This window comes from Arachis ipaensis, chromosome B07 (genome assembly GCF_000816755.2).
Source record: "Arachis ipaensis cultivar K30076 chromosome B07, Araip1.1, whole genome shotgun sequence".
In the NCBI taxonomy this organism is placed as follows: Eukaryota; Viridiplantae; Streptophyta; class Magnoliopsida; order Fabales; family Fabaceae; genus Arachis; species Arachis ipaensis.
The window spans coordinates 20,789,824-20,805,822 of NC_029791.2; the positions used below are offsets into that span (position 1 = coordinate 20,789,824).

At 41.4% G+C, this 15,999-nt stretch overlaps 1 protein-coding gene across 1 annotated transcript; it reads right to left on the reverse strand.

Annotated features, from left to right (window-relative positions):
- Positions 10,769–13,169, reverse strand: LOC107608117 (protein NUCLEAR FUSION DEFECTIVE 4-like). Its single transcript, XM_016310003.2, has 2 exons — positions 11,962–13,169; positions 10,769–11,246 (listed from the first exon to the last, which is right to left on the reverse strand). The coding sequence occupies exons 1-2, from the start codon at positions 13,101–13,103 to the stop codon at positions 10,811–10,813; spliced, it is 1,578 nt and encodes a 525-aa protein (XP_016165489.1). The 5' UTR covers positions 13,104–13,169; the 3' UTR covers positions 10,769–10,810.

The window sequence follows — 15,999 nt, forward strand, 5'->3', positions numbered from 1 at the left end:
TTTAAAATTTTAAAAGATAAAGAGATTAATTTATCTATTTATTTTTTTAGAGACAAACTTATGTAATGTTTTTATTAAAGAATAATTTGTCTGATATAAAAATTATGAAAAATTAATTTAAAATATCACTATTATTATATTTATTACTATAGTATTGCTTCTGTCCAATGCCAGATTGTAAATCCAATATGCAAAGCTTGATAACTAAGAAATAGTAATATGTTGACAGCAGAAAAGAAAGAAAGAAATTATAGTAAATAATACTAAATGTGAATAAGCGACTAGATCAGAGAGTCAACAATTGTAAACTGATGGCATGTTTCAAAATAAAACCAAAGTTTTAAAAGATGTAACATATATATAAAGTAGCATACATGAAATTAAATTCAGTTAATTCAATCTATCTATAATTAGATACTGTTAAGCATTTTTTCTGCAAGAATTTTGAGTATATATATTGTACAAGATGTCTCCGATACGGGTTGATGGGTGGATCGGGAACCCGCGGACAAAGCTGGAGCCGGATTTCTTGACTGGAGCGGTGGGGGGTGGTACCTGCAAAGACACTCCGACGCTCAAGTCAGAATAGATCTAAGAGGTAGAAAGTGTGAGGAATGAATGAATACCTGGAGGGACTTGGGTCCTCTTATTTATAGATGATGGGTGTTCTTATCTTATCTTATCTGATCAAGATAAGACGGACGTGTGAATTCAAAAGTTGGTTAGGGCCGGTTTTTGGGCCTTTCGGAGTTGGACCCGGGAAGCCGGGTAAGGTGCAGTCCCGGGTTCGGGATCCGTGGCCCGGATCCGTAACAGTTGCCCCCGCAGTGGGAGAGCGAGCGAGATCGGTCTGTCACTGGGAGACGTTTGTTTTTCGTTTGTGGGCTCAATTTTTCTCGGGTGCCCGTCTGGTTCCTTCGAGATGAGGTCGGTGTCTTGGTTTCGTGTCGTGGAAAATTCGTCTGACCGTTTAGGCCTGACGTGACTCTTCCGTATCAGTCGCGTCTGTTGCGTTCTTCGAGGCATTACTTTTTTCGATGGGGGGTATTTATTGCGAGCCGTGTTTTTTCTCTTTTGCCCTTACGTTTGCTTTGCTTTCCAGGGGTATTTTCGTCATTTTACTTTTTCAAAACCGTTTTGGTTTTCCTTCTTCAGTTCCCTCGTTTTGCTTTTACTTCTCTGTTGCTTCTTTTTTCCAATCAGAGCATTTTCCACTCTCCATTTCTCTTTCTGTGGTTTCGACTGATCTTCTTCTGCGGCGCTTTTCCTTCGGGTTTACTTCCTTTAGTTTATCAGGTTGGTATTTCTCTGTTTCTTTTTGCTTCTTCTGCTCTGTCTTCTGCTGCATTTTTGTTTTGTTTTTGCTAAGTGTAGTTTTAGAGTAGTTTTGTGGTAGATAGTTATGTTGTGTCCCGTAAGGGGGGGGCGAGTGCCACCGTACAATTTGGTGGTGTGCGGTGGTGGTGTTTGTTTTTGGTTTTCCTCCGCCGTTTTCTGCCGTGAGGTTTGGCTGACGGTGGTGCTCGTCGATATTTTAGGTATGGCTCGCCGAAGGACGGAGGGTGTGAGGGCTCCGGTGGCCCCGGCGGGGGGTGTCCCTGGTCTTTTTTCTTGGGTCACTAGTGACGTCTGGGGGACGCCGTCGCGGATGACGGAGGCGGACCTCCAACGGCTCCGCGATGAAGGGGCTGTCTGTGGGGGTGGCGATGCTGAACGCCACTATGAGCTTTCCCTTCCTGGGGTTGACGAGAGGGTTTGCTATACCAATCTCGACTCCCCGACTGTGCCGGATTGGATGTGGGTGTATGAGGCGATGTTTACCCGGCTTGGTGTTCGGCTTCCCTTTTCTCCATTTGTCCAGCAGTTATTGAACCGGTGCTCTGTGGCGCCGTCCCAGCTACATCCGAATAGCTGGGCGGCGATACGGTCTTTCGAACTTGTCTGTGATTTTTTAGAGCTACCTGCCTCATTTAATGTTTTCCTTTTCCTCTTCTTGTGTACTCTTCCGACTAAGGAGGGGAAGCACAAGAAGGGGTATGTGTCTTTCAGAGCTCAGCCCCATCGTCGTGTTTTCGGTTTGTATGAAGATTCCTTTCACGGTTTTAAGAGTGGTTATTTTAAGGCTCGTCCCGCGGGGGGACATCATCCTTTTTGGTTGAGTTGGAGGGTGAACGTCGGTTCCCCACTTACTGGAACTTTAAGGCGGGCCCGTCAGTGTTTACTCGGGTTTCGAAGGAGTTCCTGTCCTCGGAGGAGCGGGATATTGCTCTCGTTCTGTGGCAATTATTTGGGGAGCGTCCTCTTAATCCTCGGGACGTGATGGGTGATCCGGTTGCTTGCCGGTCGTATGTTGGTGTGTGTCTGTTCTTTTCTTGGTTTTTATGTTTTGTTTCCCGTTTTCGTAACTTGGGTTTTTTGTATTTTTTGCAGTTGAGATGGCTGGTGGCTTGACATCGTTGGCACGTTTGAAGGCGGCGATGGCCCAGGAGGAGGGGTCATCGTCCCCGGCTACTCCTGCTTCTAACCCCGTTGCGGGGTCGCGGGCCGCTTCTCAGGAGGTAATTTCCTCGGGCGCGCGGGTCGGCGCCCAGGTTTCTCCTGGCCCTGCGAACTCGCCTGAGGTTGTCGTGGTGACGGCCGCTGAGGCTTCTCGGAAGAGACAAAGGCATGGGGAGCCGAGCAGCGAGACCTCTGAGGAAGAGGGTCTTGTGCCCAGTGTGATGGATCGGCGCTTTGATGCCCCGGGATTCATTGATGAACACTTGATGCCTGGTACGGAGCCGTTCTTTGATGGCTGTGATGTCTCTTTCCAAGCCAAGTCGGTGTATCGTGCCCTCCTCCGGTCACCCGTTGTTGTTCGGAGGGCTGAGCCTGTGATGGCACAGGTCGGTTTGCTGGATAAGAAGCTGCGTCATTCTCATGCCGAGGTGGCTAAGTTGAAGGAGGAGCTTGAGGCTGCCGAGGCTGCGAAGGAGAAGGCTTTGAAGTCTTCAGAGGAGGCTGGGGCGGAGATTCTCCGACTTTCTGAGGTTGAGACTTCGCTTCTTTCCCAATTGGCAGAAGAGCGGCAGCGGGCTTCAGATGCAGATTCTCAGGCTGTCGTGCTTCTCGCCGAGTCGGAAGCTCTGAAGGCCGAGGTCGCTGCCTTGAAGAGGGAGAAGACGGAGTTGCTGGCTGATGCAAAGGATGCAATTGCGGCTACCGAGGAAACGATGAGGGCTCAAGCTTTAGTGCTGGCTTCTGGTGCGGATGTGTCCGTGATGGGGGCCTTCAAGACTGTTCGTGATGGCCAGATCGTTGACCTCGAGTAGCTTTTATCTTTATCTCTTTGGATTTTTTCTTTAAACTATGTTTTGGATATTTTCGGATGGCCAAGGGCCGTGTATTGGAACACTTTACTTTCGTTTTAATAGTGTTTATTGGCCGTTCGGGCCTTTTTGTATGTTCCGTTGTTACATTATTTTTGGGCCGTCCGGGCCTATCGTACATTCTGTTTTAGGCTATTCCGTGTGTATTTTGTTTGTTTCCTCGGACCGTCGTTTGGTCGGGTTCTTTTGTGGATATCCGCGTTTTTGGGCCTGGGGGGTGATCAGTCCCCTAGTTGTGGCCATGTTTTTGTTCCGTATTTGGGACACTTAGGAAAATAGAAATAGCTGTTTTAATGGAATTTTTATTGATGGTTGGGCCTCGTTAAAACCCTCCGTTGATGGCGGGAAAGAATACCCGAGTTTAAAACTTAGATGAGAAATAAAACCTTAGAATTTGTAAATGGTAGGAGAAGTACTAAAAACAAAAACAGAAATGAGGACAAAGGTGCGACCTTTTTAGGTTGGTCTAGGCGTAGTATCGTCGCAAGTTGGCGGCGTTCCATGTCCTCGGGACTTCGTCGCCGTTGAGCCGTTCGAGTTTGTACGCTCCTTTTCCGATTACAGCCTTAATTCTGTATGGTCCTTCCCAGTTGGGGGTGAGCTTCCCTTCTCCTAGGGTCGGGGGACCGATATCGTTTCGTCGTAGGACGAGGTCGTCGGCCGCGAATTCTCGCCGGATGACTCCGTGATTGTATCTTAGGCTGATTCTCTATTTTAGGGCTAGCTCCCTGAGATGGGTTATGCTTCTTGTTTCGTCAATGAGGTCTCGTTCCGCTTTCTCGTCGTTTCCTCCGACCGTTTTTCTGGGGCTTGGGTCTCCGATCTCTACCGGGATGACCGCCTCAACACCGTATGTTAGTCAGAAAGGTGTTTCTCTCGTGGTCGTCTGAGGTGTGGTTCGGTATGACCATAGGACCGATCCGAGTTCGTCGGCCCATAGTCCTTTGGCTTCGTCGAGCCGCTTTTTAAGTCCTTTGACGATTATTTTGTTCGTGGATTCTACCTGTCCGTTTGTCTGAAGGTGTTCTACCGAGCTGAAACGGTGAGATACACGTAGCCCCTCTAAAAATTCTCTGAATTTTTTGTCGGTAAATTGGGTTCCGTTGTCCGAGATAACGATCTCGGGGATCCCGAATCGGGTGATGATCTATCGCCAGAGGAATTTTTGGCATTGGGTTGCTGTTATGGAGGACAGGGGTTCGGCTTCGATCCATTTAGTGTAGTAGTCTATGGCGACGATGAGGTATCTAAGCTGGCCGGGTGCCGTTCTGCTAATATGATGCTGAGCTGGTGCGGTGCGGCTTGGTGGATATTGGCGTGCCTTTGGCATTTGTCGCAGTTTTTAACTATTTGTATGGAATCCCGGATAACCGTGGGCCAGAAGTAGCCTGCTCTGATGACTTTTTGGGCTAATGTTTTGCCTCCGACGTGGTGGCCGCAGCAGCCTTCGTGGATTTCACAGAGTATGTACTCCGTGTTCTCGGGTTCGATGCATTTGAGCAGGGGTTGCGAGAATCCGCGTTTGTATAGCTGTCTTGCGACAATGGTATAGTTGGCGGCTTCCCTTTTTATTCGTTTTTCCTCTTTGGGGTCTGGTGGCAGTGTTCCATCGAGGAGGTATTGCAGGATAGGGTAGGTCCAAGATCCCTGGTTTGAGATTGTCAAGTGAGCGTTGGTCGTTGTTGACACGGAGGGTGTCTTAATGACTTCCTGGATTAGCGATTTGTTACCATGTCCGGGTTTGGTACTGGCTAGCTTGGAGAGTAGGTCTGTCCTGGCATTTCGTTCCCTAGGAACGTGCTGTATGGTGACGTGTTCGAATCCTTCCTTTAGTTTGTTCACCTTGGCGAGGTATTGTTGGAGTAGGGGATCTCGTGTCTGGTAGTCTCCGTTAATTTGGGAACTGACTACCTGTGAATCGGTATTTACTTCCAGGACCTTTGCTCCGACTTCCCGGGCTAAGGATAGGCCTGCCAAGAGGGCCTCGTATTCTGCTTGGTTGTTTGACACTGGAAATTCGTATCATACCGACTGTTCGATTGTGATCCCGTCTTGGTTTTCGAGTATGACTCCGGCGCCTCCGTAGGTGGAGTTTGACGAGTCGTCGACGTGTAGTTTCCATGATTCGGGGGTGAGCTTTCCCGGAGTCATCTCGGCGATGAAGTCGGCCATGGCTTGTGCTTTGATCGCATTTCGGGGTTCGAATTTGATCTGGAATTGAGATAGTTCGATGGACCACGCTAGCATTCTTCCCGCTAGGTCGGGTTTTTGCAAAACCTGCTTGACCGCCTGGTCGGTTCGAACCGTCATGGGATGAGCTTGGAAGTATTGTCGTAGGCGCCGGGAGGCTGTAAGGAGTGCGAAAGCTAGCTTTTCTAAGCGTGAGTAGCGAGCTTCCGCATCCTGTAGGACTTTGCTTATGAAATATACGGGTTTTTGCACCTTTTTCTCGTTTTCACGGACGAGCGCTGCTGCGAGTGCCTCTTCCGTTATGGAGAGGTACAGGTAAAGTGTTTCCCCTGTTTGGGGTTTGGCGAGGATTGATGGTTCCGCTAGGACCCTCTTGAAGTGTTGGAATGCTTCTTCACATTCCGTCTCCCATTTAAAAGGGGCTCCTTTTTTCATTAGATTGAAGAAAGGGGTCGCTTTTTGAGCCGATGCTCCGAGGAAGCGCGATAATGCCGTCAGTCGGCCGGTAAGCTTTTGGATGTCTTTGAGGTTTTTGGGGCTTGTCATCTCGAGGACAGCGCGACATTTCTCCGGGTTTGCTTCAACTCCGCGTTGCGTAATCATGAAGCCGAGGAACTTCCCTGCCTCCATTCCGAAGGCACATTTTGCCGGGTTGAGTCGCATTTGGTGCTTTCGTAGGGTGTTCATTATGACCTTGAGGTCGTCGGTTAGTTGTTCGCCAGATTCGGTCTTGGCGAGCATGTCGTCTATGTAGACTTCTAATTTGTTTCCGGACAGGTCTCGAAATATCTTGTTAACAAGTCTTTGATAGGTGGCTCCGGGATTTTTCAAGCCGAAGGCATTACAGTGTAGCAGTACGTCCCATCTGGGGTGATGAACGCTGTTTTCTCTTTGTCTGGTCGGTGCATCCGAATCTGATTGTAGCCGGAATATGCGTCCATGAAGCTGAGGTATCGGTGACCGGATGCAGCGTCTACCAATCCGTCGATGTTTGGTAGGGGAAAGGCGTCCTTCGGACAAGCTTTGTTGATGTCCGTGTAGTCGACGCACATTCGCCATTTCCCATTAGATTTTTTCACTAGTACGACGGGATGAAGTTGGCCTCGAGTAGGGCTTTAACTTGTTTTTTGACTTCAGTGGCTCGGTCTGCTGACATTTTTCTTCTCCTTTGTGCCACTGGTTTATCTTTGGGGTCCACGGCTAGATGGTGGGACATTAGGTCGGGGTTTATTTCCGGCATATCGGCTGGTGTAAATGCGAACAAGTCTCTGTTCTGTTTCAGGAGTTGGGAGAGTTCTTCTTTAAGATCATATGGGAGGTTTCTATTAATGAAGGTGTATTCTTCCTTGGTTGGCCCTATTTGTAGTTTTTCCATGTCTCCTTTTGGTTCTGGCCTGGGTTGGCCGTCTTGTCGCGCATCTAGGTCGGCTAGGAATACTCCGGCTGCGTCTCGAGATTTTTTTCTTAGGGCTAGGCTGGTGTTGTCGCATTCGGCTGCGACCTCTCGGTCCCCGTGGATGGTACCGACTGAGCCATCGTCGGTTCTGAACTTCATGAGTAGGTATTTGGTAAAGATGACTGCAGAGAAATCGTTGATTGTTTTTCTTCCGAGAATCACGTTATAGGCTGTGGAGTCTTTCAGGACTACGAATTCGGATAGGATTGTCTTTTTCTGGTTGCTTGTTCCTATGGTGATGGGGAGGGTAATTGAGCCATCTGGTTTGAGAAAGTTGTCCCCAAGCCCCGTGACGCCGTGGCGATGTGTTTGGAGGTTGTCGTTGTGGAGTCCAAGTTTATCGAAGGCTCCTCGGAAGAGGATGTTCGAATCTGCCCCGGTGTCTACCAATATCCTTCGTACTAGGCCTGTTCCAATTCTAGCTGAGATGACGAAGGGGGCATCTTCGGCTGAGGTGCCGTGTTGGCAGTCCTCTGGTAAGAACGTTATCGTATTGTCGGCTGCGGAGATTGGGGCTTGGTTTCTTACAGCCATTACCTTGAGGTCTTTTTTTATTGTTAGCTTTGACTTGCTCGGTACGTCCTTGCCTGTGATGACGTTTACTATGATGGTCAGATCTCCCTCTGGGCTTTCCCTGGGGGGTTGCTTTTGGGTTCTCGGGTTACGCCCTTCTCTCTCCGACGACCTATCTCTCTCCTGGCGTCTCGGTTCTCTGATGATTTTGGCAAATTCTGGGAGTTTTCCGTCTCGTATGGCTTGTTCCAGGGCGTCTTTAAGGTCGAAACAATCTTGTGTTTTGTGACTGTAACCTCGGTGGTATTCGCAGTAGAGGGTTTTGTTGCCTCTTGTCTTTTCTTTGAGTTGTCGGGCTTTCGGAATGATGCCTCGATCTGCTATTTGGTGGTATATCTCGGTAATTGGTGCTGTCAGGGGCGTGTAATTAGAGAATTTGCCTATTCTCGGAGGTCGGCTGGTCGGCCTGGGGTGGTCCCGTTGATTTTCTTTGGGTGTTGGGTTATGGTGAGAAGCCGAATTGCCGCGTTGGGTGTTGCCGTGCTGCCGCTTGTTGGCCGCGACGACCTGGCTGACTTCTTCGTCGTTGATGTAGTCTTTGGCGACGTTCTGGATCTCATGCATGGTCCATACTGGTCTGGTGGTGAGGTGTTTGCGAAAATCTTCGTTCATTAGCCCATTGGTCAGGCAAAGGCTTGCGACGGAATCCGTGAGTCTGTCGACCGTTAGGCATTCGTCGTTGAAGCGGTCGAGGTATTTTCTTGTGGATTCCTCTTGTTTTTGTGTGACCCCTAGTAAGCTGATGGGGTGTTTGGCTTTAGTGATCCTAGTAGTGAACTGGGCCATGAACTTTCGCGTTATATCGTGGAAACTGGCTATGGATCCGTTTGGGAGGGCGTTGAACCATTTGATCGCTGGTCCGGCGAGGGTTACCGGGAAGGCTCTGCATCGGACCGCGTCGGCCGCTCCTTCTAGGTTCATTCTGGCTTCAAAAGCCGTTAGCTGTTCTTGGGGATCCTTAGTTCCATCGTACTTCATATCGGTAGGTTTGTCGAAGCCTTTGGGGAGTTTTGCTCTTAGGATTTTTTCTGTAAAGGGTGTAGCTCCCATTATTATATGGTCGTTTCTTGTGCGTTTGGTGTTTCGGTCTCTCCAATCTTCGTTTGAGTAGTGTTGATAACTCAGATCTCGGGAAGCGCTGCGGTTATGTTTCTTGTTATATCGCCGTTCTGGCGATTTCTCGTGTCTGTGGTCGCGTGAGGTGCTGCGACCGTCTCTTCTGTCGTGTCGTCGGGTTGGCGACCTACCGTGGTGAGACCTTGATCTGGAGGTTGCATGGCTTCCGTGTTCGTTGTTGTGTTTTTCTTTATTGGTTATCTTGCCTTCGAGTTCCTGGACCCGGAGGCAGAGATCCTGGATGATCTGCGCCGCTTTGTCCCTGGCTTTCTCAGGATGTCGTCGGTCCGTGACGTCGTGGTCGTTCGTGTGTTGGACAGTACTTGCTATTCTCGCTTGGTTTGTGACCTCCCGGTGCTCAGGGGTTGGGTTAAGCGGTTGAGAGTCATCTTGGCTTGAGGGGGTTCCTTCTAGGATGTCCCCCATCCGGCTTTGCTTGGCGCAGGTTCCCCACAGACGGCGCCAATGTACAAGATGTCTCCGATACGGGTTGATGGGTGGATCGGGAACCCGCGGGCAAGGCTGGAGCCGGATTTCTTGACTGGAGCGGTGGGGGGTGGTACCTGCAAAGACACTCCGACGCTCAAGTCAGAATGAATCTAAGAGGTAGAAAGTGTGAGGAATGAATGAATACCTGGAGGGACTTGGGTCCTCTTATTTATAGATGATGGGTGTTCTTATCTTATCTTATCTGATCAAGATAAGACGGACGTGTGAATTCAAAAATTGGTTAGGGCCGGTTTTTGGGCCTTTCGGAGTTGGACCCGAAAAGTCGGGTAAGGTGCAGTCCCGAGTTCGGGATCCGTGGCCCGAATCCGTAACATATATCTAAAAATCTTGCATGTGTATACGTACGTATTCGTATTCTTCTTTTGTGTTTTTATGAGAACTTTTTTATTATGATACTTAATTAGCTTTTCTTCTCCCTTTTGACAGTTGAGTTTAATCATCAATTCAAAATAAATAAATAAATGAAATAAGTACAAAATTCTCTGATGTGCCCCAAAGAAAAGGGAATTAACAACTAACTAACATCGTTTTTCATCTGTTGTAATCACCTGAGTTTCTTCTTTTAATTTCTAGAATCCTCTACACTCAACTCCTTTATTTATTACAATTATAATGTTTTTTCAAACTTAATCCATCTCGAATTCTGAATTGGCAGTTAGAAGTTGGAAGCTTGGAGTAGGAAAATCCTTGGAACCCGCCACACACAATCTCTTTGTAATGTGTAAAAAATTTATTTGAGTTTATACTTTTTTTTATGCGTATAATATAACATTTTTGTTATTAGATTGAACTGCATGTGTTACGGTTGTTCTTTCATTTATACTATTATTAGATAACAAAGGATGTAAAAAAGATTTCACTTTAATGTTAGGGAGACAAAAAAAATAGTCAGAATTTGTCTTATTTAATATTTATTAATTGTCACAACAATTAATCAATGCTAAATAAGGCAATTTATAGCTGTTTTTGGCTGATTTTCTTTGGTTACCAAACATTTTTGGATAACAAATTGGTTCACTCTCCTTTAATTATATCTCGCAACAGTCTATCTATCTATCATATAATAAAATGGAAAAAATCCATTTGGTATAAAAAAGAGTGAGACACATTTCAGAATGCTTTGATTTATCTCCGCCTAATAAGTGACACGAAGGCGTTGTTATTATTAGGCTGATTAAAAAGTAGCTCATGATATTGATGAAGACACACTATTAGGACTGAATTAAACCTTCAAACGACGTTTACTAGTTGATATATTGTTATCAAATTGAATACCAAATTAAAAACCGAAAAATCAATTAAACCTTTTTATGATCATCAACAAGTTACACTAGAATTTATATCCTCCATATATAATCTAAATTTTAAACCGTATACGTAATTGATCAGAAGAATTCACACCTATTCATGCTGAAAGAAATTAAATCTTAATCGTATGCTTTTGAGTAAAGAAAAACAGGTATATTCACTTTCATATTACTCTGTTTTTTATGTATTTATTTTGGCTTAACTTTAAAAGTGTTATAGGATTGATTAATGAGTGACTAACTATTAGTATAGTTAAAAAGTGGGAAAAATATATTAAGTAAAAATGACATCATTTTTGTGATGAGTAAAACTTGCGAGTTCTAACATGTAAAATCAAAGCCAACAAAGTCCCAAACCAACAAAGACAACCCCATACGATAAAAGTGTCTCTATAACATTCCATTCCAATACACTTCCCAGAATAATAACGTTGTTGGCGATTTCCTTCATTATGGTAAACAAGTGCAGCAGAGTAACCAAAGAGAAATGAGCCCATTGGAATATTTGCCACCACAACGTTATGGTTCACTGAGAAATTGTTTGTCCCAAATAACTCACTTGTGGTTGAGACCGAAGTTGAAGTGATTGCTCCAGTGCACACTCCAATTATGGCAGTGCTTATGTATAGGGCTAGGTGTGTTTTGTTTAGGAGCAAGAAGAATGCACCTGCTATTGGTGCCATCATTGCTACCATTGATCCTGGTCTTGATATTACATACTTGCCCCTACAAAACCATAAGAGCACAAATGATATTGTTTTAGTGTTACATAAATAACAACCATACTAGCCAACTGTATATCAAAATTAAACATCAAAATAGAATATATATTAAAAATGAATTATGTTAAATATGTAGATCATAAATAATTTAGTAGTTGATTTTTATTGTGTAAATAATATTTTTACATAAACAATTAACATAAAAACAAGACTTTTTTTTTAACTCAAAAATAGGAATATTAGTCTCAATATTCTATGATAAAAATAGAATATTTTTATTTGGTTGGTGATTTTAGAATTTTTATGTATCTACGTAAAAAGATTTTAAAATGGTATGAAAAATATTATGCAATCTTGTTATTTGAACCCATTTTTAGTGTCGGACACCATATATTAAAAGGAGGAAAGAAAAAAGAGAAAAAGAAAAATGAAAAAGGCAAGTGAAAAAAAAAAAAGAATTTAAAGTTATGTGATAAACAATTAGTGTAAACACCAAAAGTAGGTTGGACATTTTTTCAATAATAAAATATTAACTAAAACTATATTTATAGCTTTTTTCAAGTAGTTGCATGCCATTGGAGTAGAAACGAAATTTATTCTCTTATTCTTCACTAAGGTAGAGTTGTTGATCAACTAACATAGTAATAGCCATGAATTATATGATGAATATGTAATAACTATAAATGTTGTTAGAGAGTGAAGAGAATGTGTAATTTTACCTGTAAAAGTAGTCCATAAGAGATGGCATGAGCCTTCCAAAGAATCCAAAAGATGAAGACAAAGACACCAAAGAAGAAGTGGCAGAGCAACCCCTTGACTCAGCAATTTGTCCCAAATTATTAAGAAACACCAAACCAAGTGTTGCACCAAAGAAATACACAAAGAAATATAGCCAAAAATCTATTCTTCTAATCATCAACATCACTCCAATCTCTTCTCTACTTCTACTAATAATTACTTCTTCATTATCATGAACATCTTCTGTGGTATCTTCACTCTCTTTCACCTCATTATTATTATTGCTCTCTTCCACACATACCCTTAATGAATTCTCTCTATTTGTTTGCCATGATCCAACGAGTTCATTGATCTTCATTGAAAATGGGACTAATAGAGGGATCAAAAGGGACACTATAATACCAAAAAGGTTACCCTTTTGAGATATTTTGCTAGATACAAATTCCAAGCTTGTGATCACAGAATAAACCCCAGTTGCAATTGTAATGAAAAACATAACAACAAAGCCAACACCCATTTTTCTATTCCTTGTGGTGGCATCAATTTCTCCAAGTATAGAAGAAGCTACTAATCCAACAATCAATGGTATAGTAGAGTTTAGAAGGAGAAAGGTTGTAGCTTTATTTTTGTTGTGCATGGAAATAGCATCAACAATGGTGTTATAAATCTTAGCACTTAATCCTTGGTAACTTGTTGTGATTCCAACAGCAACTTGTTGATCAGAAGAGAAGTTCCTAATTGTGACAACATAGCAAACAGTGTTGATCCAGCAAATGCTGTTTCCGGCTATAACTGTTAGCAAGAACACATGCCAATAGGACAAAGAAGAGACTTGGTTTGTTATGAAGAGATATTGGACACCATAGCCAACCAAACCAAGTGTTGTTCCAATCATTAGGACAAGCCAAAGGGGTAGGTAAATCGCCGCCATGCCGGAGAAAAAGCCGAAGAGCTTTCCGGCATCCGAGGCGAAAGCAAGGTTGTTGAGTTGAACTTGGGATATTGAGAGGAGTTGCTTTAGTTGTGAGGAGTAAGCTGGGAAATTTGTATTTGTTCCATTTATGGCTTGGAGCCAAATGATTCCCACAAGACTCAACCATTGAAAGGAAGTTGAAGAAGCCATTCTTGCTAAGAGAAGAAGCTTTTCACAATATTTTGAAAATTTTTGCACTTCTTACCTCCCAAAGATACCTTCAGTTGTGAGGCTTTATATCCTACCAATAAAGAAAGGAAAGGAATGACAAAATTAGAAACTTCAGGTGTGAAAATATATTAATATACAAAATTTCTTATTTAAATAAAACTGCTAAAAATATAATGATTCATGTGTATCTTTTCATGATATGACATTAAAATTTTTATAAGGAAAAGTCTAGGGACAGCAATTTTATTGAATTTTGGCTAGCATGTAACTAATAGAGAAAGGTGGGTTATTAGATGAAATCTCACACCAATCTTACATCATTAAATCATTATTGATGGCTACCAATCACAAAAATTGCTAATCCCTAGTATTGCTCTTTTTATAATTTAAAAGTTTAGATTTCGATTCTTATTAACAAATAATACAAGATAAATTAAAAAAGAGAAAGAAGATATATATAAAAAAATTATGCAAATAAAAAAAACTATTAAACTTATATTTTTTTTAAAAAATTAGTTTCATCACATAAATAATGTAATAATATTAGATTGATTGAGTGATAAATACGCTTGTCTTCTTATTCATAATCTCAAATTTTATACTTGCATATAAAAAAATGATGTTAAAAAAAATATAGTTATAGTTTTTTGAGTCAAAACTAGTCAAATTTTAATAATAAAATTCAAATGCTAAATAAAAAAAATAATAAATCCACCACCTATGTGGCTGTACTTATTAAAATGTGGTTTTATATCAACCACCTATGCTTTGAAAGATTGTGTTGTGTGAAAAGAGAAGACATGCATATAACATATGTAATATACAATTAAGTGTTACAATTTTGGATTTTGCTAAAGAGACATGTCTGCCTTATTAATTAATTGTGGAGATAGACAGAAAATGAATTTGTTCTATGAACTATTAAGTGTTATAACATGCTGCAGGAATATACATACTGTGGCTTGATGATGAAGTGTACACAGAGAACAAATTCATTGATGTCATTTCTCATGTCATTCTCTGTTCTCTTATATATTATATACACTCTGTTTCACACTTTACATAATATTAGGTTCGATTTTGAGGTAACTTATGTCGTCAGTTATACGTAATCTAAGAAGATTGTTGTGGGCCAGTCAGATATTTTTCATGTTTCTGAACCATACAATAGCTTGGACCCCCTTTGAAATTTTGAACCCTTCCCTTGCTTAGCTTCTTATTAGAAAATACTTGATTCAATGCTTGATTATAATTTTATTTCATTTGTACTTATCCACCACATTACATATATTTTCGATAAAAAATGCCTATTTATGTTTTAATACAAAAGAAATCATAAAATATTTTAAGTATATAAAAAATAGGTGAATTCTATCGTACCCTCTCTAAAATAAAGGGTAAATTACCTATTGTAATATATATATATATTAAAAGTGATTCACCAGATGAGTTTTATAACGTGGAAGAGATTTTTACGAATGCAATTGATGCACTTTAAGGTAGAGGAGAGCTTATAGTCCGTGATGATAGAAGTCATAAAGACATTTGAAAAGATTCTTCAGATCTTCAAGTCATAACATAGTTAAAGACATTGTTGTTGATGATGTCAAATACAAGTTTCAAGAGATGGTAGATTCAGATTCTCATGAGATTAAAGACATTGTTGTGGATGAGGTGGAGATCAATAGGATTTGCAAGATGAGGTAATAATTATACACAAGAATCTAATAACTTTTATGGGACAAAAGTTTTGCGGATAGTGAACTTCGAGGATGTTATCACTATACAGAAGAGGGTGGAGGAGACACAGTGGGTGTACGCTGAGGTTGGGAAGGAGTTGTGCCTATGTAGTAGAGATTTTCCGTACTTCGATAGCACAAATGTTGCCACGTGTAACGAGCTGAATACGTAGTTGCACCTTGTTGATGGGTTTGTGAGTTCACCGCAAAGAAATTTTTCTAGCGGTGACAGCCACCACCACCACCATAGCTAAACTAAATTTAAATAATCACAAGAGATAAAAAGAAAAGTAGAGAACATATACTTAATTATTATGATCAACATTCAATTTAATTATAATTATAGGCACTATATATATCACAGAGGGTAATTTACTCTTTATTTTAGAGAGGACATGGTAGCATTTACCTAAAAAATATTATATGATTGATATTGACGACTAAAATTACTAGAATACCAATATTCTTATTATATTTAAAACTCAACCAAAATTATATACTTGAAGCATACAAAAGGAAAAAAAGTAGTGCAAATATGAAAAAAAAAAGGAAGATATATACTTGTTTTGTGCATCATTTCACATTTTAGTTGGTTGTTTTTCATATCTGATTTCAGCAGTAATGCTTTCAATAAGCCTTCTTACATAGTTTATTGATTTTGATATCAAATTGCCAACAATTTTAGTGATACTTAATCGGCACTAAAACCTCCATGAAGCAGCAATATTGTAACTTGTAAGTATGAGCCTTTTTCATGTAGGTTACAATAATGGAGGGTAAATTATTTTAGATATGTATATAGTTTCACTTAATTATTAATTAAGTGTGTTTATATACAATTTAAGAATTTATAATCAAATTTTAATTAATTAAGTTTTTATAGTTTATACATTTCTAACCCACAAAAATTTTAACGAGAATCTAAGGGTCTAGAAAAATACATTTATAAATAAATAATTAATTGAAAATACTTAAATTTTCATACAATAGAAAAGCTTTGTAATTAGTCTTTTACTTTTTATGGTCTTAAACTTTCATAGGGTTAAGAACTGGAAAAAGAGAAAAGATAGAGAGATAAGAGTAAAATTATATATCTTTAATAGTGTTTTTATACTTTTTTTGTTATTTTTACAAAG